The following is a 23,349-nucleotide window of genomic DNA, read 5'->3' on the forward strand; positions in this document are numbered from 1 at the left end:
AGAATTGACCAATATTCGTGGAAGAGTAATGCCTCTGAGTAACAATGTAATTTAAACTGGAAGTCTTTACTTGATAAGCTCATACAATTTTTCATTCTAATCACAAAGGCTGTGATGCCAAGTCAACTACTATGATATTGGTCAATCCTGCCTCATATGCAATTTTCCATTGTATTGTGGTAAGTACTTTAATGCTATGTATATCAGCAATTGTTCCCTAGTCTGTAAAAATAACAAAAAAGGAAAAAAAAGTAAAACCACCAAATGCCCTTTTATACCAACAATCCCATCAGCTTTAAAAATTGTCTAGCTGGAGAGGGTAGAGGGAAGGGACATCCACAAAACTGGCCTAGTAACATCATCCAATTTCCTTCTTGCCAATTTTCCCGCTCAAAGCCCAAGCCTTTTAACTGAATCACTTAAAACGCGACTCATAAGTTGTATTTTATCACCCTGTTGTCATTTTTGAAACATGAATGATCTTTCATGTTCTCATAAAGGCCACTTATGGAAAAGCCTATTTTGTTGCATTTATGAAGCCTTAAAAACAAGGCAGATGTTTTTAAAAATGAGCACCACACAGAAACACCAGCCTCCCCCTCCCACTCTCTTCTGAGCCTTTTTATTGCACAAGGAGATAGGTATTTGATGGATTAGATCTTGATTTTTTCAGATAGTCAAGACCAGAATGGCGTCCCTTTGTCAGTGATCTGTGTTCCATGGTTTCCGAAGAGCAAAGTTGACTTCCATTGTACATCTCTAGCATGTAAACTCTGGTATTTGTTAGCACAGGTAATGGCTCCATTGCACTCTTCTTCCTGGGGCACACTCAAGGGCAAGTGCCCTTTCCATATGGTTTCTTGCATTCTGTATGAATATATGGTATATAACTCAGTGTTCTATTTGTTTTAAAGCTCTTGAGAGTGCCACAGAAGATGCAGTCAAAGCACTTCCAGCTAACTCATATATAAGTATGGCTGGTAACACTGATCTTTCCCATTTTAATTATACTTCTAATCTTGTACAATATCATAAACCCTAAAGGCAATACAAAGTGCACAAACTGAGCTCTTAGCATAAAAGAAGCTTTTCCTGTAGTTTGAAATATACTTTCTACTAGATTCATCACATATAGAATTTTTGGTGATTAAGTAGCTATATATAAAAATAAAATTACTTTCCCTTCCTATCCCTACTACTTGAAATATTGATCTGTGAGTCCTAGACAGCGTATGACTGCTTCCTTTTAAAAGTCTTTTGAGGAACAGCTGGTGTCTGCTGGTGCTGCTTTCATTTATGCCTTTCTTTTTAGAGCTTCAAAACTTGAACAACTTTTTTTATTATATAGAAAGAGAAATGGGAATGAGGTGGGTTTTGTAACTTTTGTGTATGTCCCTATTCCAGATCTCCCTCTCAAGTAAAGAACAAAAAACAAAATACGAACACAAAACAAAAAAAGAACTTAACAGTGCAACGTAAAAAAACAAATAGCATTCCAACAGTTTGGCAAGTGATGAGTTCACCTGAGATTAAGTGATTTTTTAGGCAGTCTGTAACAAAATGCTGCTTTGCTTAATAGTAGAAAGGCAACAAACTCTTAAAAGAAATCAAGAAAGTATACAATCTTGATGAAGTCTATTAGTTTCTTTCTATTAACACTTCGCCCTCCCACCCTATTATCCCCATATCTGTTGCTTATCTACTACAGTAGGCTGCAAAACATACAGCAAGAAGGATTGGCTTGAAGGCATTTGATGTTTGTAAATAAATCCACAATAGGATCCAAGCTGAAGAGGTGATACATGATCAGCCTACTAGGACAATTCTGAGCATGTGCATATGCAGGTAAAGTCCAGGCTACATTAAATTAAAAAAAAAAAAAAAAAAAAAAAAAAAAAGGAAAAGTCAGTGCATTTGTTAAAGTCTGTTGCTGTTGGGTTTTTTGTTTCTTTCGTTTGTGTCAAAGCTTTCTTTTGCTCCTTATTGTGCGGACCACAAGAAATAAAGAAAGGGGTAACAACTGTCCAGCATAAATGAGAAAAAGCTGTAGTGACACTGAACCGCACAATGTAAGCAATAAGCATGTGCAAATCTCCAAATCGTAAGAGGAAGCCAAAGCCTCTCTTAATGTGGTTTGAGTGTTTGGACACACATGACTGTAGGTTAGTAAGGCTGCTCCTAGTATGTGCCAGTATTTAAGAGGAGGGGGGAAAGCTCAGTTCTTCAAGCATGTGGAGCAGTCCTACAATGGTACTGTAGGCTTCAAAGCATGATCACAGGTTGTTTTATTCACCACAGAGGCAAGAGCAAACCCACTTTCTTTGAAAGTGTGTCTCCACCATGATGCCTTGACCTTCAACATGGCAGGTATGATTCCAAACCCAAGTCAAGTCAGCTTCTTATGGATTCCTTCAACGAGAAGGGCAAGATGGTCTGTCATCTGTGGGTTGATCTGGGTTTGGATCAATCTAAACAAAAGAGGAAAAAACACAACAATCAAAGGTAATTTTAGAACTGATTGCTAGACAATAAACCAATCCAAACATCAAGATTTTTAAGTCGAAGAGATAAATCATATTCCCAATCCAAAAGGTTATTCAAGTAACTGAAATATCTCTAGAAATTAGATAAAACTTTGAATTGAAAATTACTAAGTATAGTGAAACATTTTAAACTACAGGTTGATGGTAGTTTAAGAATAAGCAAAAAGATCTAATACAATATTGGAAAGAATCTCCTATAGTAGCAGAAGTGTTCTAAATTATTTATTGCACAGTAAGAAGAAAACCTGACTCATTGCTGAACATATAACTTAAAATACCAAACTGATTTTTGAAGATGTTTTACCTAAAAAGGCACAAAATTATTAGCAAAAAGTTCTTCTACTGATTTGTAAGTAATGAATCCTGAAAAAACCCGTAACATGTTTCAGAACTTCCATGTGTTTCACAGATTACCTCTTCTTCCTTTCAACAGAAGGAAGGAGGTGAAGAACATGGTCTCTAACTTATGTCTCCAAAACTCGATAGGAAGTATAGTTTAAGTGGATGCTATATAGTTTGGTCAGTTATTTTAAAGATTTTTTTTTAGAACAAAGGAAAAGCTTATTTCTAAATATTTAGAATGCTTAAAATGAAAAGGCCCTGAGTTATATTCCTGGTTTATGTTATAGAAGAGTCCTCAAACAAGACACAAAAACATGCCACTCACTCACATGCAGATTAAGTGTTTCAAGAAAAAGAAGAAAAAATCAAGAGTGGATGGAACCAGGCAAGATTTAGCCAAAGGATACTATTCGATTTTGTCCTATACCACTGTTTTCCCCTGAAAGATGTGAATATGGCTTTTGAAGCTTTTGAAGCCTAAATTTTGTGTCCCAGTTATTGAGCGACTTTCATAGAACTAAACTTGCAGACAGAAATGTTTGAACTGTGCATTTAGAGAAACCAGAAAGAACACCTTTGTATCTTCTCCACATGTAAATTCTAAAAGTAATACATTCAAAGAACTAAAAATACAGAGTAGTTTTAGAGAGTAGAGGTGAAAAACAGTTTGTTGTGCATCTATGGACTCAAAAGGTTAGTATTCAATAAAGTCATGTGTAATACGTAAAATGCATTAAGTTGCCCAGAGGGTGCAAAATAGTTTCAGAATCTCTACAAAGCACTAAAATAGTGAAAAATCCTGGAAAATTTCTGATGCAATTTACCCGCACTTTGCTAAAACTAAGTTACTTGTTCCCCTTTCCATATTTTTGCTTATTTGTCCTGGTTTTCATAAAGTAGAAACAGTTTCTTACATTTATTCCACATGACAGAATTCAGAGAATCAGTGCATTCGTAACTGTGTTTTGAGGTACTTACTTCTGAGTAGAGGGGTGGAGGCAGAAAACGGAACTCCTGGATGTATGCAAACAGTGGTCCTGGAAGCGCTCTCTCAAAGTCATCACAAGCACCTAAGGGTGCAAGGCTGGTCTGTCGCTGTTCCTCTGTAACCACTTCTGCATAGCTGGGAGGTGCTGCAGGGAAAAGGCACACGCAGTTCGAACAACAAGTTCTTATGCATGTCAAAACATATAACATGGTAAATATTAAACTTTTATATTGTAAAATGCACCAGCATGTAGATAAATTATTTCCATGATTTTTCCCACAGTTACTGAACGTGAAAAGAGAAGGTAGGCTGCTACAGTTTATTTTAAAACTATCCTCAAATCCAAGAGCAGACTGACCATTGTTCATTGCGGCTTAATAATTACCTTCAAATTTTAAAGCATACTCTGAATATTGAATTTCTGTTAACAGGCAGGAATGACAGAACACTGCATTTCTCTGACTCTATCATCAGTCTGGGATTGGTACATTAAAATCCCCAGATATTTACATGCAAAAAGAGGGAAGAAGCTACAGAGTTTCTCCTTTGACAAAAGAGATTCCCACTGAAATGGATAACTAACTTTTCACAAAGATACTACAGTTACTAAGGATAATAAAGGCCACCTTATCTGCTACTCTGGTAGGTTACACTGCCTTACAACCAATGATACTACTCAGCTGGGATACTGGAGGCAGAATTAATTCCACCCAGGTACAATGGTATTCTGTACTTTCACTTGCACCAGCTTCCAAGAAGCTGAAGTCCATTGCTTTTACACCCGAGAAAGGAAGGCAAAGAGAAAAACTCCATTCTTCAACAGAGCACAAGCAGGTAGCAAGGAAACATCCACAAAGGATTTTCTATGGACCTTATTATGAAGGATGTAATTTGTGTCTGTCTGCCTGACAGTAATGAGTAAAAACAAACACACAAAAATCAAAATGGCTATTTTTGTCAGGTTACCTTCTGGTCTTTCAGGCAGCGTCAGACCAAGCCAATTCATGTTCATGCTACACTGGCTGCTTACACTTGATGTTCTGCTACCAAACGGGTGTAGAGGAATGGTGCCAATGACCAGTGGTAAGTTAAGGAATAAATCCATGGCGCCAGGAATATCCACGTATACCTAAACAAAAACAAAGAGGTATATATAGATTAAAAACAGGTTTGTATGAGCATTTCATAATTATTAGACTAAAATCTCCAGCCATGGAATTTTTCACAAAGAACTGAAATTTCTTTTTTTTTTTTTTCAGAGCCTATGTCCTATGGAGACAAAAAGCTCACCAAATCAAAGGCAGCTCTATATTCTTAAGGACACAAGTCCTCACATGGAAATGTCACATACTCATAACACATTTGCTTAGAACATCCAAGATTTAAACTGAATTTACTTAAAGAATTCTTGTCAGGACACCTAATAGCTAGGCTATGTATAGGCTTCTATAACTAGTTAGCAGTTCACAATGCTCTATTAAAAATTTCCAAGGAATCATGTAATCAACCCAACATACCATCAGTGAATACTCCACACGGATTATACTACAGTCGAGGATTGAAGGAGAAACAGGTGGAATTTTCAACTGTTTGCCATTCCAGGTTTCTGTTTTGCCAGATGACAAGGATTCCCCTCGCAGGTTGGCAACAAGCTGTTTGACTTCCTTCATTTTCCCTTTGGCATAAAATGCCTGTGTTTGGTAAATGGCTGCCTTTGGCACCACCACACGGGAAGAGCAGTTCTCAATCTCAGCAAAGATCTGAATTGATTCACCTGAAACAAAGCAGAATTTCGTTTTATCCATGTATCTGCAAGGCATTCTGTTTTATTATACGGCATTGGACACTGCTAGCAGTGCTCGACACTTTGAACAACATCCACTGATGCTAGCAGGAGTAAAGTCACCATAAGGTAAATCTAACAGAAAAATGCACAGGTCCAATAAAAGCACATGTCCTTTAACAATATGAAGACACAGCAAACTAACAAAATTAGTAGTTTAAAACAGCAAGACAGATGAATGCAGATCAAAATGGTAAGAATTGTTTAAGTATTTCTTTTACATAACAGCAGCTAAGTACAAACTGTCATTTTGAAAGGGAAGGAAAAACATTTCCTATAATTACTTCTGTTACGTACCTGGGGTGTAGCCCTTCCTTTCAATTTTGGCACTTAAGGATATTGGGCCTGAGGTACAAAACCAACAACAGAGAGTTTTTTCTTTTGTGCCTGCTTGGGGTGACTGCAAGAAAAGAAAAGTATTTTCCATTTAATAGAGTATTCCATTAATCTTTTAATCTGTTCTAATCAACACCCAAAAAATTTTTGATTATATACTTTCTATGCATCTTGACAAGCATTATCTGATTTTATATAGAGGGAGGAATCTCAAGGAAATTGCACTATGCAAACTATAAGCTTTATCTTAATTCCACACTTATTAACTGCTCTTTTGCTATGTACTTCATACAACAGTTACATTTAAAGCAAGTTTTTATACATAAACAAATTCAGCATAGCTTAAGGAAAGGCTTTACAGCCTACATATCCCACCATATTGTTGAAGAGCTTTTAATTTACCAACAAGCTAAAATGTCTATCCAGTATAATATTTCAGAAACAATAACTAAAGTAAAGTACTGTAACCTTGACTCCTGCTATTTCGTGTTTCAAAATGATCCTGTTTCATCTGTATTGAACAGACTTTGTTATTTTACATGACACCAGGACTTAGGACTTGAGCCAAAGCCCATTAAAGTCAAATGAGAGTCTTTTGATTTTAATGGAATTTGTGCAAGGCCGGTGTCCCCTTGCAAGTCTAATTTTTCACCCATACACACAAGAAACCTATTTCAATGGATTTTGCGATTTTTTCTCCCCTTCATGGGGGGTGAATTTGAAGAGTGAAGGGGAATGGAATTTTAGGCCTGACTGAAATCAAATCTTCATCGAAAGCAGTTGGGATATTGAAATTATTTTAATGAAATATCATTTCAGAAATAGGTTATAGAGCATTGTGATAATTTCTCCCCATTGGTATAAAACAATCTGTATGAAAATTATCATTTATGCACACCAGTACATTATTTACTTTGCATTTTTAAATTTGCAGTCTGTCAAAATTAATTGTTTTAAGTTTCACTGTTCTTTGTTCACAATCAAAGAGGAACAGCTCTCAAAATTTTCCTTCTTACTCGCATTTAACAATTTAGTATTAATTTATATTGACAAAACCATTTTACATATCTTAAAAGTGAAGCAACTCCAAGTACAGGAAAACATAGCTTTCAAAATACCAGTACTTACAGAGTTGCAGAATTAATATAATACTTAGAATAATGACTGTAACTAATTATCAAGTAAATATTAGGTAATGTATTAGGTAAAATTAGATATTGATATTGTTTCAGTTATTAAACTTCATTTTTTTTAATGCCAGAAACAAAAAATGAATAATTCTGTCAATTCTTACCAGTAATGAAGGAGTGTTGATATCTATATGTTCAAAGACTGTAAATTCCTTCTTTAATTTTACTGGTAGAAACCAAGGCCTATGCAATTCGGCTTTCACCCAATAGCGCACACTGCCATGTCTGCCTTCGAATGAGGTAGCAAGTGGTCTGTGCAGGACACAAAGGTCAAAACTGAGCAAAGTCTTTCGCTCTAATAATGATACAATTGATCAAGTCAGTGATTAGTATATAGACCTGCATTTTTAATGCACTGTAGCACTTAATGAAGTGTATCTTAGAAAAATTCAAGATTCAAGGTGGGAGAAAAAATCATCTCCAATTTATCCTACTATAGTTTTGCATAGATTTTAAGAATTAATTAAAGAATTGTACTAGAAAATGCCAGGAGAGCATAGATTTTCTTTAAGCTTAAGAGGCCACTTCCACATCTAGGGTAAAGCATGCCCTTTCGATTACCAAGTTCAAACTACCCCTGGTATCAACCAACTACAGTTTTGGATATCTTGTTTTGTAAACCATTGTGTATTATTTGCTTGGTCAGTAGCTCATCATCAGGTTAATTTTAGCTGTAACTCAGCACTTCTGTAGTTAGGTTCACCTTAAGCAGAGTAAATATTACAACTTGGAGTTCTGAAGAGAGGCTATTTTGAGCACCTTCTAATCTTTCTCTACTCTGTCAAGACAGCTTAAAACATTTATAATACCTAAGAATGCAGATATGTGCATATATATATATTTATACATACACACATAGGTAAAATCATTAAGACTGTTCTGAAATTTGTCAAATCAAGGAGGTCTATTTTATAAGCTAGAGAAAAGGTGAAATAGGTAGTTTTTCCAGACCTGTGAGCATTGCCTTTTTTTCTGTAGTATCATAAAATGAAACAAAGTATCTTCATAGTTCAATTATTTCCAATTAAAAGTTGTTCCTCTAACATACTCTCTTCATTTCTATCTAAGTCTTTTTATCTGTTTTACTGGGTTCTGAATACACCGTTATATATACTTTAAAATAAAGTATTCGTGACATTTCCGTATTTTCTATAGACAGTAACATTAGCCATGCTAGTGCTTTACTAGACTTATTCTTTGAGTTACAGGTTTGACTTCTCTATTTGGACATCTGAAATGCTTAGTATTTTTACCTAATAATGAAATTAAAAAGATTTTCTAATCCAACTTCAGTATTTCATTCTATCTCATATTCTGTAGAGGAAAAATCAGTAAAGATGATGCACATCTTTCTACTGCTGCTCTGAAGTTTACATCAGTTTTGGAAGTATTCTATGGACACAATATAGTAAGAGGACAGGCAGTATCAAAGTTCAGGCTTTTAATATCACCCTTCATTTTTCCTCTATTATTAAAAACTGGGTTAATGGCTATTCCTTCATGGCACTTAGAAAGAACATACGACTTGAGCAATGCTTGTGATATTTTGGTATCTGGCTGTTTCCCTTCAAGCTAAGCATTTCGTGTTCATGTTTCTAATGTTATGTGTTTGGGGTTTTCTTGTTGTTTTTTAAATGGTCCTTTAAACTCAAGGGAAAAATCACTACTAGCCTTACTACTACTTGTAGTTGAGATTTTCACGGAATGCTATGTTGCCTTTAAAATCTCCATGTTCACAGGTCTTCACAGAAAATCTGACTGAAATAGTTTAGAAGTCCTGTGCTGCTCACTTCAAAATTGTGTTTGTCATTTGCGCATTCTGCTAAAAGCAGCACCTCTAATAAACAACCTTAACATTAGGCACTGAGCTTATTCGCATAAAACTGCCAAATTTTCAGTGACATTCAAGTTTTTAATGACTGCTACTTGCCTTTCACACCAAAAGGCTCATTTTTCATCCATACTCATACTCCCTCTTTTCCTGTGTATTTGACTTTACTGGAACTTGAAGTTTTAGCTCATTTCCATATTGGCAACTTTATTATGTCCAATGTTACATCCACAGTTGCCTACATTACATATTTCAGACAGGAGTGGGGCAACAATTTTTACCTTACCAGAACAAACTTCTGCTCTTGCACTTTCTTTGCCTTTATTTTCTAAAACAAATGGGATTTGGTAGCAGAATTCTTATTACTTTATCCACTCATTCTTAAATTCGCTTCTATCCCAGCTTCCTACATAAATAGCCACCCTGGGTACATACATCCTGTCTGAGCAAGAACAACCTCCTCTTTTGTTGAAATATAAGTAACATTGCCACATATGTTCCAGACTCGATCCCAAACAATTCCACTGTGATCTTATCTTTAGTTCTGCTGGTCTGCATAGCCCCAGTAAACGGCTAAGTTAGAAGGTATCTCAGCCACTCTGCAGGACTCCAGTGACAGTTCAAATTCCTCTCCCTCCTCCTGGGAAGGGGTAATAGATTGGAATATCTAGTAAGTCAATAAGACTTGGTAAAAAGAAAGTATGCAAATGGGCAGCAGTGAGCTCCTTGTTTGTGGAAATTTAAAAAAAAAAAAAAAAAAAAAAAGGGTATATCAGTGTAAAAGCAACCTCTTCAGTTTAATGAGATTATGTTCTCTACTGCATGTTAGAGCACAATTCCATTGAAAAGGAATTAAAAACTACCATTGAAAAGGTTTCCCCTCCACCCACAGCAGGAGTTTTGGTCAGGTGGGTGGGCAGCAGGGCCCTGTGTGGAGGACTGTGGGTCAGTACTTACGTCTGTGGAAGCTCAAAGCTGAATGCATATTCATGCCTTCCCGAATGGATGGTGTGAAGGCCTTCTTCTGAATTGTCATCATCTAAAAGAGAAAAAAACCAACACACTAATCCAGCAGCACGCGTTATACCTTGCACTGGCTTCTCTTCCAGAAAAAAAAGCAATTTCCTCACACACTACAAGACTCAAAGAATGTGACATCCCAGAAACAAGGGTCTCCAGGCCATTAGTTATTAACTCCTGGAATGCAGGGACACCTCTGACTGGCAGAAAGGTACGCAAGATTGCTAGCTTGGCCTTAGAAAAAAAACAAAAGTTAAATTGTTTCAATAGAATCCTGCATCAGAACAGTGACACAGTTTCAACTGCTGCCATTTCAAGGCCTCCATGCAAGGTCTGTAAATGAAATCATTCTGCTTTTCCACTGCAATTGCTAGTCAGAATGAACTAGAGCTGGCTTTTTACCAGCATTAACAGTACCAAGTCTGCTGCTTAAGATTAAAATTAGACATTCAGCTTCTTTGTATCTCCTGCCTGGCAACAGTGTCCAGACATTAATCACACACACAAAAAAAAAAAAAAAAAAAAAAAAAAAAAAAAAAAAAAAAAAAAAAAAAAAAGTGTGAGAAAGGAGTAAGAGCATAGGAGCACCACCCAGAAAGTACCAGACAGATTCAGGGGCACAGGAAATGGCAAGCTGCCCAATTAATGCTATCTAGACCTAAACCTTTTCTTTCTTTAATAGGTTAACTTGATCTTGCTCAGACAGAAAGACTCAAACACTCGCCAGTTTTATGCCAGGAATGCTGACCCTTGTTTATGGTCATGATTACTTGTCCAGCTTCAAATGCCGCAAGAAAACTGCAGTTTATTCTGACATAAAACCAGAAAAAACGCTGACTTGGTCAAAATAAAAGTTGAGTGAAAAACGAGCACCTCGCACGTTAAAAGGGCTGGAATTATAAAAGGGGATACAGGGAGACAAAGTGAAAGGGAACAGCTTATGTGTGATAGTCTGAAGCGCTAATGGAGGCACGAAGGAGGGTTCTAAGTTCCTATTGTCCTACAAAAGCACCGGTGCTCTATTTCCTGCAGTGCAAATACCGAAAATTCAAAAATAAACGAACAAAACAAACAAACAAAAATCTCCCAGCAGCAAGATGTGGAAATAAATGCACCTTCAGCACGTAACATTACTCAACTTAGGTCAGGAAAATCTGCTGAAAGAGCGAGACAATGTCTCGGCGTGGCGGTGGGTTTTTATACTGCTGGCTTGCATTTTGGTTTTTTCCAGTAAATATGATTTATTAAATTTTATTTAATTTTGTTCCGGGGGGCGGGGGGGAGCGCTGCTTTCGGCTTTGGCTGCGGTGCTCCCCGCCCGGCTCCCCCCCTTCCTGCCAGCTCAGCAGTCCCGCCACGCCGCGGTAAACAAGTGCTGAGCTGTCAATCAGCGCGGGCTGGAGCAGGAGCCGACCGGCCTGAACCGGCGCGCGCGGAGCGCCGCCAGCCCCGCCGCTCTCTCTCTCTCTCTCTCTCTCTCACACACACACACACACACACGCGGCCTGCGCTGCGCCCGCCGGCTGCGCAACGAGGGCGGACCCTCCCGCCGCCCGCGCCGAGACCCCTCAAGGGATGGGACCGGCGAGGGGACGTGACTGCTCAGGGGGCAGCGCGGCCCTCCGCCCTCCCTCTACGAGCGGCTCCGTGCCGCGCCAGCGCCTCGGGGAACGGCCCCTGCCCGCCGGGGGCCGGCGGCGAAACCTGCTCCCTCACCCCCGCCGCCAGCGCCCCGCCAATCAGTGGCGGGCATCGCCTTAGCAACAGGGCAACAAACCGCGGCCGGCCAATCAGGGGGCGGCGGGGGGCGCGGCCGGGCCGCGGGGCTGCGCTCGGGGCCGTCATTGAAACGCGGCCGCGGGCGCCGGCAGCGGCTTCGTGCGGGCCTCGTCCCGCCCGCTCCCACCGTGCTGCCCCCGCCGCGGGCGGCTCTGCGGGGCCGCACACTCCCGTGGTCAGGCTTCTGGGACCCCCGGTCCGGGGCTGCGGGAAGTTATGGCCGGCCGAGCGATTTCTGAGGCGGAGGCAGGTGGGAGCCGCAAGTCACCTCGCTAGCGCGGTGTGCGCGAGGCATGAAGCAGAAAAATCCAAAAAAAACCCAAAAAAAGCCCCGAGAGCTCTCCTACAGCGTTGAGCTCGGGAATACTGTGAAGCTCAGTGCCGCCTGGAGTTGCTAAAAAATTATTTTATTTTTTTCCCGTAAAGAACGAGAAATATCGCATCGCTGCGGTGTATATGATGCATATTCTGGAAAAAAAAATAATAAGGGGGGGTGGGGACGGGACGAGCAGCACAAAAAAATTACATAACCGGTTTTTAACATTATTTTCTTGCGCTGGGGAATTAAGTCATCGCCACCACCTGACGCGTGCGGCCAATCTGCGCGGAGCGGGCGGCGCACCCCCCTCCTCCCAGCCGGTCCCAAACAGGATTGAACCGCTTCGAACAAAGGCTGCGAACTTCGGCAGGAAAAGAAATAAAAAACCACACAGAACCCCCGGGCCACGGCGCTTACACCCCACACCGGGGAAGGGGTCTGCACTCGGTGGGGACACGGCGGCTCGAGTGGGAAGCGGGGAGCAGGAGGTCCTCATCTCCCCAGTTTTGGGAGAGATGCTCCCATTACGCAACACTACTGCCCCCCTCTCTCTCCTCCCCCTCCTTTTGCTCCCCATCAAGGGCTTTTCGGACACATCTTTACATCGGGGTGACCCCCATGCCGAGCCGGGAGTACGGGCGGCCCAAAGAAATTAAAGCTTTTTTTTTTACCAGGACGAGGGTAATACTGAAATGGGAAAAAAAAAATTACACGTGGGGTGAGATGATACGTCAAAATAAGCTAGGGAGACTCGTTTACCAATAATGAGCCATCCTGAAAAATTCATTGTGTTATCACCCCAACAACATCAGCAGAACTCCGCATGTGTCAGAAAGTATGGGTTTTATGCTTTCACTGTGTTTCAAGATTTGTTATTAGGATTCTGCCAATGAAGTCCACTACCCATCTGGCTATGATTCTACAGCTGTTTTTCCCCACGGAAAGGCAAATCCTGCTAAATATTACCAGGAGAGGGAAAAAAAAATAAAAAAAAAAAAAAGGAAAAAATAAAAAGAAAAAAAAAGGTAAAACACTAGAAAAAAACCCCCAACTTATTAATAAACGGCCGTGCTGAAGGGCAAGTAGTTCAAGGGAGTCCTCCTGCCTGCAGGTACTTTGCAAATGCATTTCCTGTAACTCCATCGCCAAGACAGGACCCTGAGCATGTCCTGCTCTCCAGTGCACCCATTAAAAAAGAAAGGGCTAAACCAGGGCGATACAAAGATACGAGCGTTTTTTCCATAAAAAATAAAGCAGCACAGTTAAGGGCAGCCCTTACCTCTCTCGTGGCCGATCAGGATGTCTTTATGGTTGAAATATTCCACTTCTTCGGTGTAGTTCTGTGTATAGGCAGTGTTGGATCCAGCATTCCTCGATTCAGTCCAACGCACTTTAGCATTCCCCCTCGCATGGATTTTAAGGGATTTCACCCTAATTTCCCCAGTTACTTCTAGACTGACCCTTCCTGAGACTGTATCCCCGCTAGAGTACACGGGGACATTGCTGTCATTCAGACAGTCAAAGCTTATCGTCAGACTCTTCACCTTCCCCAGCACCATGGTTTTATAGCAAAGTGTACAAAAATAGACTGTAAGAAAAAAAAAAAAAAAAAAGAAAAAAAAAAAGAAAAAAAAAAAAAAAGGAAGGGAACGGGGAACCCAACAACACCCAACCCCGAGCCCCTGAGGCGCAGGGGTGCTGCGGCGCGGACCCTACAGGCGGCTCATGGGGGCGGCGGGGAGCCCCGGCCCCGGCGCGGGCGGCGCTGGTGCCGACGCGGCGTCTCCCCACAAAGGCGCTGCCGCGCCGCCGCCGGCCCCGCCTTATAAGCCGTGTGACAAACAAGCGCGGGCGCGCATGCGCCGCCCCGCCCCGTCAGGGCAGCCCCGGCCCCGCGGCGCCGACGCCGCGTTGCGGGACGCGCGGCCTGAGGGGCGCGGGCGGGGCGGGCTGGGCTGGGCTGGGCAGGGCAGGGCTGTGCTGCCCCTCGGCCGGGCGGGCCCCGCCGCGGAGATGCTCCACCTGCTGCTGCTGCTGAGGAAGGTGGCAGTACGCCGGCCTCTAGGGAGAGATGAAAGTTGTCCCTCACTTAACAGACATTGTTCTGAAACTGGCAAATTATCCCTTCTCTTGGTTTTTGGTTTTGGTAATTTGGTAGGATTTTTTTTTTTTTTTTTTTTTTTTGCGTTTGTTTGGTTAGGTTTGGTGTTTGGTTTTTTGGTTGATTGATTGGTTTGTTTGTTTGTTTGTTTGTTTGTTGGTTATTTTTTCCTTTGCGTGTGTATGTGTCTCTAAAGATGGGAAAGAAGCGAGCAAAGCTTGATAGGAAATGAGAGAAAAACATGACAAGAAATTAAAAGCAGTCCAGGATTTCAGGGTAGTGTGTATTGCTCTACCTAGAATCCTCTGGAAACCTTTGAAAATTAGTACGGATTCATCTGAATGTAACTATTCCAGTATCAGTGACTGCCCCAGTAATACGAATTACATTGCTGCAAATCCTCCCTGGAAACTTTTCCAACTGCTGATATTTTTTTCATTAATTGGTAGTGCTGTTTTTTTGATAAATGTTCTGGGTTTGTTTTAATGCTACGTTAGCTAGTTCTTGCTCATTTCCCCAGTGACACAAAATTTTCAGTGAGAAATATGGAGATGGATGACATCCCCAAGACACCATGCTTTGAGGAGACTAAACTGAAATGCACTGCTAAAATTTCATGCCAACATTTAAGTTTTGTTTGCCTATTCGTGCTGCTTTTTCTCAAGTAAAAAAAGGCACACGTTCCTTGGCATGACACCTGGTGGTTATTTTCATGCTTTTTTTGTGGCCAAAGGTGTTCAAGTCTCTTGTAGGCAAAATTAGGACTTTCTATGCTTTTGCACCATCTCTTGGTAAGCATTCATACTTCCTTAGCTCACAGAATCATAGAATCCTTGAGGCTGGAAAAGATCTTCCAAATCCTGAAGTCCAACAATAAAAACAATACTTGCAAGAGAAGCAGAGGTGATTTAATTCCTCTTCTGACAGTGCTTTTCCTGTTCCTCTTATGCCTTCAGACTCAGCTGGTCTCTTGCATGTGTTTATTTGCACATTTTTCCTCTATTCTATAATTTCAAAGATAATTGTGTCCTCCATGAGTCATAGAAACCACAATTTCCTGGTCTCCACTTCCTATAGGACTTGTGAAAGCTGGCAGCCAGGTGGATGCAGCTTTCATCCACAGAGCTTGGGTCATATCTCCTGTGCTGCCAGTTCTGGTCAGGTTCTTAATGTCTACCTGCCCAAGGACAAATCTGCAGTTGTGATAAATAGCAATTGCATTTTCCAGAAAGCTGAAGATCCAAATCTCTTATTCCAGTGGATATTCATCTAGATTTTAAAATATTTTTTGTATCTAGATAGGTAAGGAAGAGGATCATCCTACATAGTTGGGGTACGTGTGACATGCTTTGTATACTGCTTGCATTTGCTCCTTCCAAACTTGTTGAAGAAGACTAAAATGCTTTGCTAAGCTGCTGCAAGTCATCCCCTCTATATATCCTACAGACCTCACAGCCCTGTCTCACTCCCTCTCTCACTAGACACCAGCCATCTCCTACATCACCACACTTTGTGTGTGGCTGTATGGGATTTAAATCTGGACCACTGAACAGGCTGACACGATTTAGTTAAGCCTGTGTTATGCATAATAAACTTTAGATTGACAGCTCTGTAGAAGAATCTATGTGTGTGTATATGTATGCATTTCCCACATCCTGCCAAAAGTCACACATACACATTCAGCCTCTGCTGCTCTTTTTAATACTTCTCAGTGTATTCATTTTAGTTTTGTCTTTCTAAATCGTACACTTCCTGCCACCTTGTGGCAAACATGGTGAAGTGCCAACAACACTGCCTTTCACCAGTCTCTAGCCCCTGCACTTCTGGAAAACTTCTGACATTTTTCTATGAAGGCTTTGTGTCAGAATATTTATATATATAAATATTTAATTAAAAGTTAATTTTGCTTTTATTTAAATGGAGAATATACTACGTGGTTTAGCCAAAATAGCAGTTATTTTCAGATGTTTCGTTAACCAAATATTAGTAATTTTTCAGGAGTTAAGTTTTTGTATTTGTCAAATGAACTACCTTCCAGTTAAATATTAGAAGTTTTGTAGATCCTGACACAAGATTTTAAAAATTGATTGCAAAGATGATCAGGTCTTAGATCAACAAATGGCAGTGAAGAATTTGTACACTTATAAAGTAACAGGAGCCTTCACTAATCTTTTACAGTCCTGATTCAGTCCACATAATTTTTAAAAAAATGTTATTTATTAATTTGATTAATTATTCCCTTTTTTTATTATTTTTTAATTTTTTTAACTGGGAAAACCCATGAAGATAATTCAACTGTTATTGGAGTGAATAGCTCCAAGGAAAGTGGTAATATTCCAGCCTCCATAAAGGCATAAAGATTATACCTCACTTTACAAATCCTTTCTTGAAACTGGCAAGCTTCCCCTTGTTTGTCTTTTCTTTTTTTTTTTTCCAAAGTTTTAAAATTATTTTTCCTTTAAAAATTATTTTCTTAAAAAAAAACCAAAATATTTTTTAAATTTGTTTAGTGCCTAGTTTTACACCTTTGAACATGCCTAGAACTCTCCCAACCTCCATGTGACCTAATAGTACATTCTTGCTGAAGACCATTCAAAATTCAGAGGTTAGGTCCATTTAGCATCTTAGGTGCTCATCAATCTCACTCTGCACTTGATAAATCTGCAAGGATGGGTGTGATGCACAATGATCTTGAAAACAGTCGTTACTTTTTCTAAAAGCAAAGCCAGAAGAGTTTGGAATGACCTCTTGACTCATTAATAAACTGATGTTAGTAGGAAGATCCTGACTTTGATCGCTTCTTCTTACAGACCATCCTGGTTTGAGACTAGGCCTGGTTTGGTGTGGAGAGAGTGTTTGCCCTCCCTGTGAAGGTGTTTCCTTGTACAGCAGCAAATGGGCTAGAGAGAGTGTCAGAGCAGGAGCTATGTGTTTTCTGGAGGTTAATGTGTCCTTATCAAAGGAAGAATTCTGAAGAGTAAACACAAGCTCCAGGATGGTTTCTATATTTCATGCAGTGAATGAATGGAAATTATGAAATATTCTCCTAATGGACTCATTTCAATTCATCCTCCTTGTGTCTGATCCCAAGTTCATTTCTAAAAATAAGAGAAATAAGATTTCCCCTCATCATGCCTGTTGTGAGGCTACATTTGTGAAATATTGTCACATTAAAATGTAGAGTGATTAGATAAGAATGATGTTTTATGATACCCTGGATCTATGTGCTGAGGAGCTGTTTCCAAAATTCCTGGATTCAGAAGGATATCCATTGACCTTCCTTTTGGTACAGTCTCCACTGGAACAGCTGTTTAACTGTCAGAGCTATAGACAGAAGAGAAGATTTTGCTAAGTAGGCTTCCCTTTATAATGGAGAAATCATCAGTGACAGAAAGAAACTTGGAGTTTGTGAAACTGGTTCCTGAATTTGAAAGATCCAGGATTTAGGAGTAGCTTTAACTGGTATTATCTGTATCCTTGAATCATAGCATTTAGTATTGAGAAAGAATGGGCTGTATTTCTGATTATTCTATTTTCAGAAGATGCATACTGTAAAGAAAGTATTCAGTCTCAACATTCAAACTTTTTTGTTTGAAATGTTTAGTAGTTTGTTTTGTGGTTTTTTGGGGGTTTTTTTAATATTTTGGACTAAGTTGAGTTCTGCGATGTATTTACTTTTAAAATCAGAATGCCACATAACTATTAATCATGTTGAACTGAGTGTTTGGTTTGAAAAATAACTGCTAGTGGTGTTAAATTGAGAAAACAGTTAAACACATACTTGAAGCAATCTCTCCTGGACAACATGACAAAGGACAAGTTTAAGGTTGCAATCAGTAATATCTAAGCATGTGCCCCATAGATGATGATGAACAAAGAACAGAGATAAAAACAGTTTAGAAGGTATGTGGCCATGATCTGCACTGGGTTTGGTTGTCCCTGTTGTTATTCCCTTCTCCCCTCCTAGCGAGGGCTACCTAGATAATGAGAGACTGGCCAGAGAAACGCAGATCTGATCAATATGATTAGCACTGCACAACTCCTTTATTTCGAGAGAAATGGCGTCTTTTATACATTTCTATATAGTTTACATTTTGGATAGCTCAGTCATTGGCACACAGCAAGGGAAAGAATGAAAACATACACTGTTTAACTTACAGTTAAGGTGGCTAAACATGTGCCTATTAACTATTCAACTCGGTGACCTTCAAAACCTCATTATCTTCCCAAACACCTTAATATCTATTTCTAACTGCGTCACACGCCTGAAGGAATTTCAAATGCGCCACAGGCTTCAAGGCCTCACCGAGGCCTCAGGTCAGGCCTCAGTCAGAGTAGTTCAATGTCCTGATATAAATCATGACCTCCTGCTCTGAGAAAATCAGCAACACATCCCCCTTTTTCTTTTTGAACTACTCAGACTGAGTTAAAGACACGATTAACTACATTTTGCATACACTTCAACAAACAAGGCACTACTACTAATACAACTAAAATAATGATGAGCACAATGGTCCCAAGATGGATCAAGTCTTTGATCTAACTAGTAAAACCAAGTGAACTGATCCACTTGTCAAAAGGAGAATCAACAACTACAATTTGTCCCATGTTACGCCTTAGCTGGCTAAGTTGTTGATAGATTGACCATGAGTGATCTGACAAATTCATGCAGCACATGCCTTCCAACTCCTCACATCCATGCCCTTGGGCAAGGAGCAAGAAGTTGATGGCGGCTCTGTTTTGGAGCACCGCGTGGCGGACTGTTCCGACATCCACAGCAAGTTCACTCAGAAGGTTAGATGTTAAATTAATTTGTTTTGATGTCCAGCACGCTAAGGTTCGTAACTGGGTGAGAGCTTGCGCTGATGCAACTTCTGGGGCAAAGCCACTATTACAGTTGGACGTCCCCACAGTGATACTGTGGATTTACATCCGGGATCTAATTCAATTGCTTTGCGTTTGGATCGTCGGGGTGTTTTTGAAAATTTTGTGATCTGATGAATGGAAGGAGCAAACAGGGTTAATTTCCCAAAATAACATGGGCCCCCTGCAGTTGTCTTGGGTACTGCAGACCAGGCTCGATCCCCACAGATGAGGAAAATGCCTGGTGGTAATTTTCTTGCAGCATCTTGTGGTGGTGCTACAAGTTGAGTCTAATTGTTGCAGTACTCTGCATAACTATAATACAATGGAGATTTTGGAAACAACCAAGTGTTGCCAGCCTTGGACTGTCTCACATGTCCAAACATCAGGCAATAATTGCCTGGTACAGAGCCAAGGAGATCGAATTCCTGCGGCTCAGTACTTACTATTTTTAGATTTTGCGCGATGGCAACAACTTGGGCTCCCAAATCATTTCAGAAAATTTTGTGAACTTCACACCAAGTTTCGGAGTGTTTGCAAGTGGACCCGACGGGCTGATTGCACCATGTGTTCCAAGCTTCCGACAAATTAGAATAGATTTTTGCTTGAGTCAAATTTTTGAACTCTGTCATCGAAAGCAATGGAACTCCAATCAAACAGGTGCGAAACAGACTGGACGGTGTTGCTAACGACAAGCAGAATGAATCTTGTCCAGTTTGATTGGCCCATGTGACCCACATGTTCTCTCTCTGGTCCACATCGAGCACTCCAATCACCCCTTATATCAAAACAATGTTGATGACAAGCAGTTCAAACCACAACATTTCACTGGTACCTTTGGTCTCTTTTTCTAGTTTATCTTGTAAAAATTCTTAAATTCTTAACTTATAACTTAACTTAATTCTTAAATTCTTAACTTATAATAACTTAAAATAACTTAACTTCTCCATATACTTATATAACTACTAAATTCACACACTCTGAAACTAATTTTTATCAAGCTTAGAAGGATCAGAAGGTTCGGAATTGTCCAAAGATGTTCCAGGTGGATTGTTGTCCTCTTGATTGTCTCTCTGATTGTTTTTGTTGTCTGATGGTATTTTTGTTGGAGGACACGCGCGAGTAAATCAACTCGGCACTCAGACAGGACCAGCTTCTGTGGATACACACATATATCCTCAACCATTAAACAACACTTGGCTTGGTCCCTGCCATTCACCCGTCTGCATATTTTTATAGTAAACATAAAATCCTGGAATTGCCTGCGGCCTCCCCTCTTTTACTGCATGATGATGTATCACGACCGCAAGTTCCTCCTGACCTTCTGCTAAACACAAATAATTTAAAGTAAACAAAACCTTAGACAATCTTCTAACTACATCAGTGTCATCTGTCTGTTTCTGCTTTGCAAGATACTCTTTGAGGGTGCAATTTGCTCTTTCAACAATAGCTTGACCTGTGGGAGAATGAGGGATCCCCGGGATGTGCTTCACCCCCCATTTCTGCATGAATCTGGCAACTCACTGACCGGCATAGGCTGGACCATTGTCGGTCTTAATTTCCACAGGCACACCCATGACTGCAAAACAAGCAGACAGATGCCTTTCTACATGCAAACCCTTTTCCCCTGGCTGTGCTGTCACCCAAATAAATTTCGAGTAGGTATCAACAGTAATGTGGACGTATTTCAATCTCCCAAACTCTGGGACATGAGTTACGTCTATCTGCCACAACTCTAAAGCTTTCAGTTCCTTTGGGTTTGTGCCCAGCCCCAGTCCGGGCCCGTGATGACTGCATTGAGGGCAGGCACGCACAGTTCCTTGTGCATCACTCAAAGGAATCTGAAATTGTCAGTGCAAGGCTCGTGCGTTTTGATGGAATGTCTCATGACTGTTGCGAGCCTTTTCAAACTTGTTTTTGGGAGGAGCATGCACAATACCGCTGACTGCAGCATCAGCTCGTGTGTTGCCTTCTCCCAAACCTCTGTTGCACTGGTGACTCTGAATGTGCATCATGCAGAAGACATGATGGCATTGATTCAGCACACTTCTCAGTTGCAGGAACAGTTCTCCAAGATGTCGATTTTGGGTTTGCCTGAGGAGTGCATCCTCGATTCTCTGCACAACTCCAACCACGTACAAAGAATCGGACACAGCATTGAGTGGTTTCTTGTTCCAGGTCTGCAAAGCCCAACAGACAGCTTTCAGTTCAAAGGTTTGCAGCATATCTCCTGCTTCACCCTGGATTATATGTTGCAGCCATTCTCTTTTGCAAAAAAGAGATGTGCCAGACGCATGCGGCCTTTTTTGTTTTTCGGCCAGCATCTGTGAACACTGTCCTGCCTTTCACTGGTCTCAGTGAACACCAAGGCCTCTCCAGCCAATGATGATGCGTGATCGGATGCCACATTGGGCCTTTCGGCTGTCTGTTGTGAACCACACCTGCAAATCCCAACAATGCTTCCTGCAATGCAACTGAGTGCCTCAACAGCCATTCCAAGTCTTCATCTCTTGCGGGAATGCTGATGTCTGCTGGTTCTTTCCTGTCTATTTCAACAATTCTGTCTCTGCCTTTCCTTATCAAGGCAGCAAAAGCGTCTGTCCTGCTCATGACATGACTCTTTGGCTGCACAGGCAGAAACAATGACAATTGCTGTGGCATCAGATTCAATTTTCAAATCAGACTTATCATTTTTCTGTTCAGAGCGGTTCTTCCCCTTTTTCTTTTGCAATTGAAAGATGATGGCAAGCGGACATGCTTCAGCATTGGACAGGAAAAGTGACAACAGAAGAAGTTCCACACGACGTGCACTCCATCTCCGTTGAAGCTTTTCTGACACTGTCAGCAAAGCTTTCCGCTGTTCTGGGGTACAAACTCGTGAACTGTCAGCATCACTGCCATGAAGCCATGGCAGAAACGGTTGTAAATCATCATTGGTGATGTCTACAATGGTTCTAACCCACTGCAGATCACCAAACAGCTTTTGAGCATCATGCAAAGTGGAAATGTTGTCATGCAACGTGACTTTCTGAGGACGAACTTGCGCATCTGTGATCAGCCATCCGAGATATTTCCAAGGAGCTGATCGTTGTATCTTCTCCGGGACAACTTTCAGTCCTTGCTGCTCTAATTGTAAAATCAGCCAGTCCAGTTTTGCTTTTGGCAATGGATGCTTTGCAGCAATCAACATGTCGTCCATGTAATGATAGATTAATGCGTCAGGAAGCTGTTGACAAATTGGTCGCAAGGCCCAGTCAACAAACAGCTGACACATACATGGAGAATTTTGCATTCCCTGCGGCAAAACTGTCCATTCATATATATTCGTTGGAGCCATTTGATTGGTTGATGGCACAGTGAAAGCAAAGCAGTGAGTGTCCTGTGGATGGAGCGGAATAGTAAAGAAACAGTCCTTCAAATCAATGACAAAAATGCTCCATCTCTGTGGAATCATGGTTGGTGCTGGCAGGCCTGGTTGCAGGGCACCCATGGCCTGCATCTGTGTATTCACTTTCCGCAAGTCATGCAACAGTCTCCACTTGCCTGACCTTTTGGGGATCACAAAAACGGGGTGTTCCACAGACTAACAGATGGTCAAATGTGTCCTGCATCAAGCTGGTCTTGAATCAGCTGTTCTGCAATCTGCAGCCTTGTGTCAGTCATGGGCCACTGCTCGACCTATACAGGGCTGTCAGTCAACCAGGTGATCTTCAGGATGGGTGGCTGCTCTGCAGTGGCCACTAGAAAAAATGCTAATCTGCCGCCGTGCGCTTGCCCTGGTTGGCTAGCCCTGAGCGCACGTGACAGTACACCTGTAGATTGTGGTTCTCCACCTAGGCCTGTACTGTGAGCCGCAGCAAGGGAGCCAGTGCAAAGAAAGAGAAGGACTTTCACGGAGCTTGGGGTAGGAGAAGTTTATTCCTGCCCGGGCACTCCAGAGAGAGCCCCGAGCAAACAAATGCACCGGCTTAAATATGGAACTTGGTGGGTGTGGGGAAAGCGCAGGACAACCAATAAGCAGGAACCAGGGAGTGGCAAGGGTATGGGGTGAACCATTCAGGGATGACCAGGGAAAAGGCGGGAAGGGACCCAGCCAATCCCTAGGCCCAGGCCTCAGGGAGATTGGCATGGGGGGGTAAGGTTGATGGACAGGGCCAGTGGCGGGAAGGACGGGCCAATCAAGGACTGTTTCTG

The 23,349-nt window shown here is 41.1% G+C and overlaps 1 protein-coding gene across 1 annotated transcript; it reads right to left on the minus strand.

The window, feature by feature from the left end:
* Nucleotides 1-1,874: 1,874 nt before the first annotated feature.
* ARRDC3 (arrestin domain containing 3) lies at nt 1,875-14,183 on the minus strand. Its single transcript, XM_083883398.1, has 8 exons — nt 13,471-14,183; nt 10,031-10,112; nt 7,347-7,494; nt 6,014-6,116; nt 5,391-5,647; nt 4,840-5,002; nt 3,864-4,018; nt 1,875-2,468 (listed from the first exon to the last, which is right to left on the minus strand). The coding sequence occupies exons 1-8, from the start codon at nt 13,748-13,750 to the stop codon at nt 2,412-2,414; spliced, it is 1,245 nt and encodes a 414-aa protein (XP_083739524.1). The 5' UTR covers nt 13,751-14,183; the 3' UTR covers nt 1,875-2,411.
* Nucleotides 14,184-23,349: the final 9,166 nt, after the last annotated feature.

Source organism: Zosterops lateralis (assembly GCF_965231275.1).
Source record: "Zosterops lateralis genome assembly, chromosome: Z".
Taxonomy (NCBI): Eukaryota; Metazoa; Chordata; class Aves; order Passeriformes; family Zosteropidae; genus Zosterops; species Zosterops lateralis.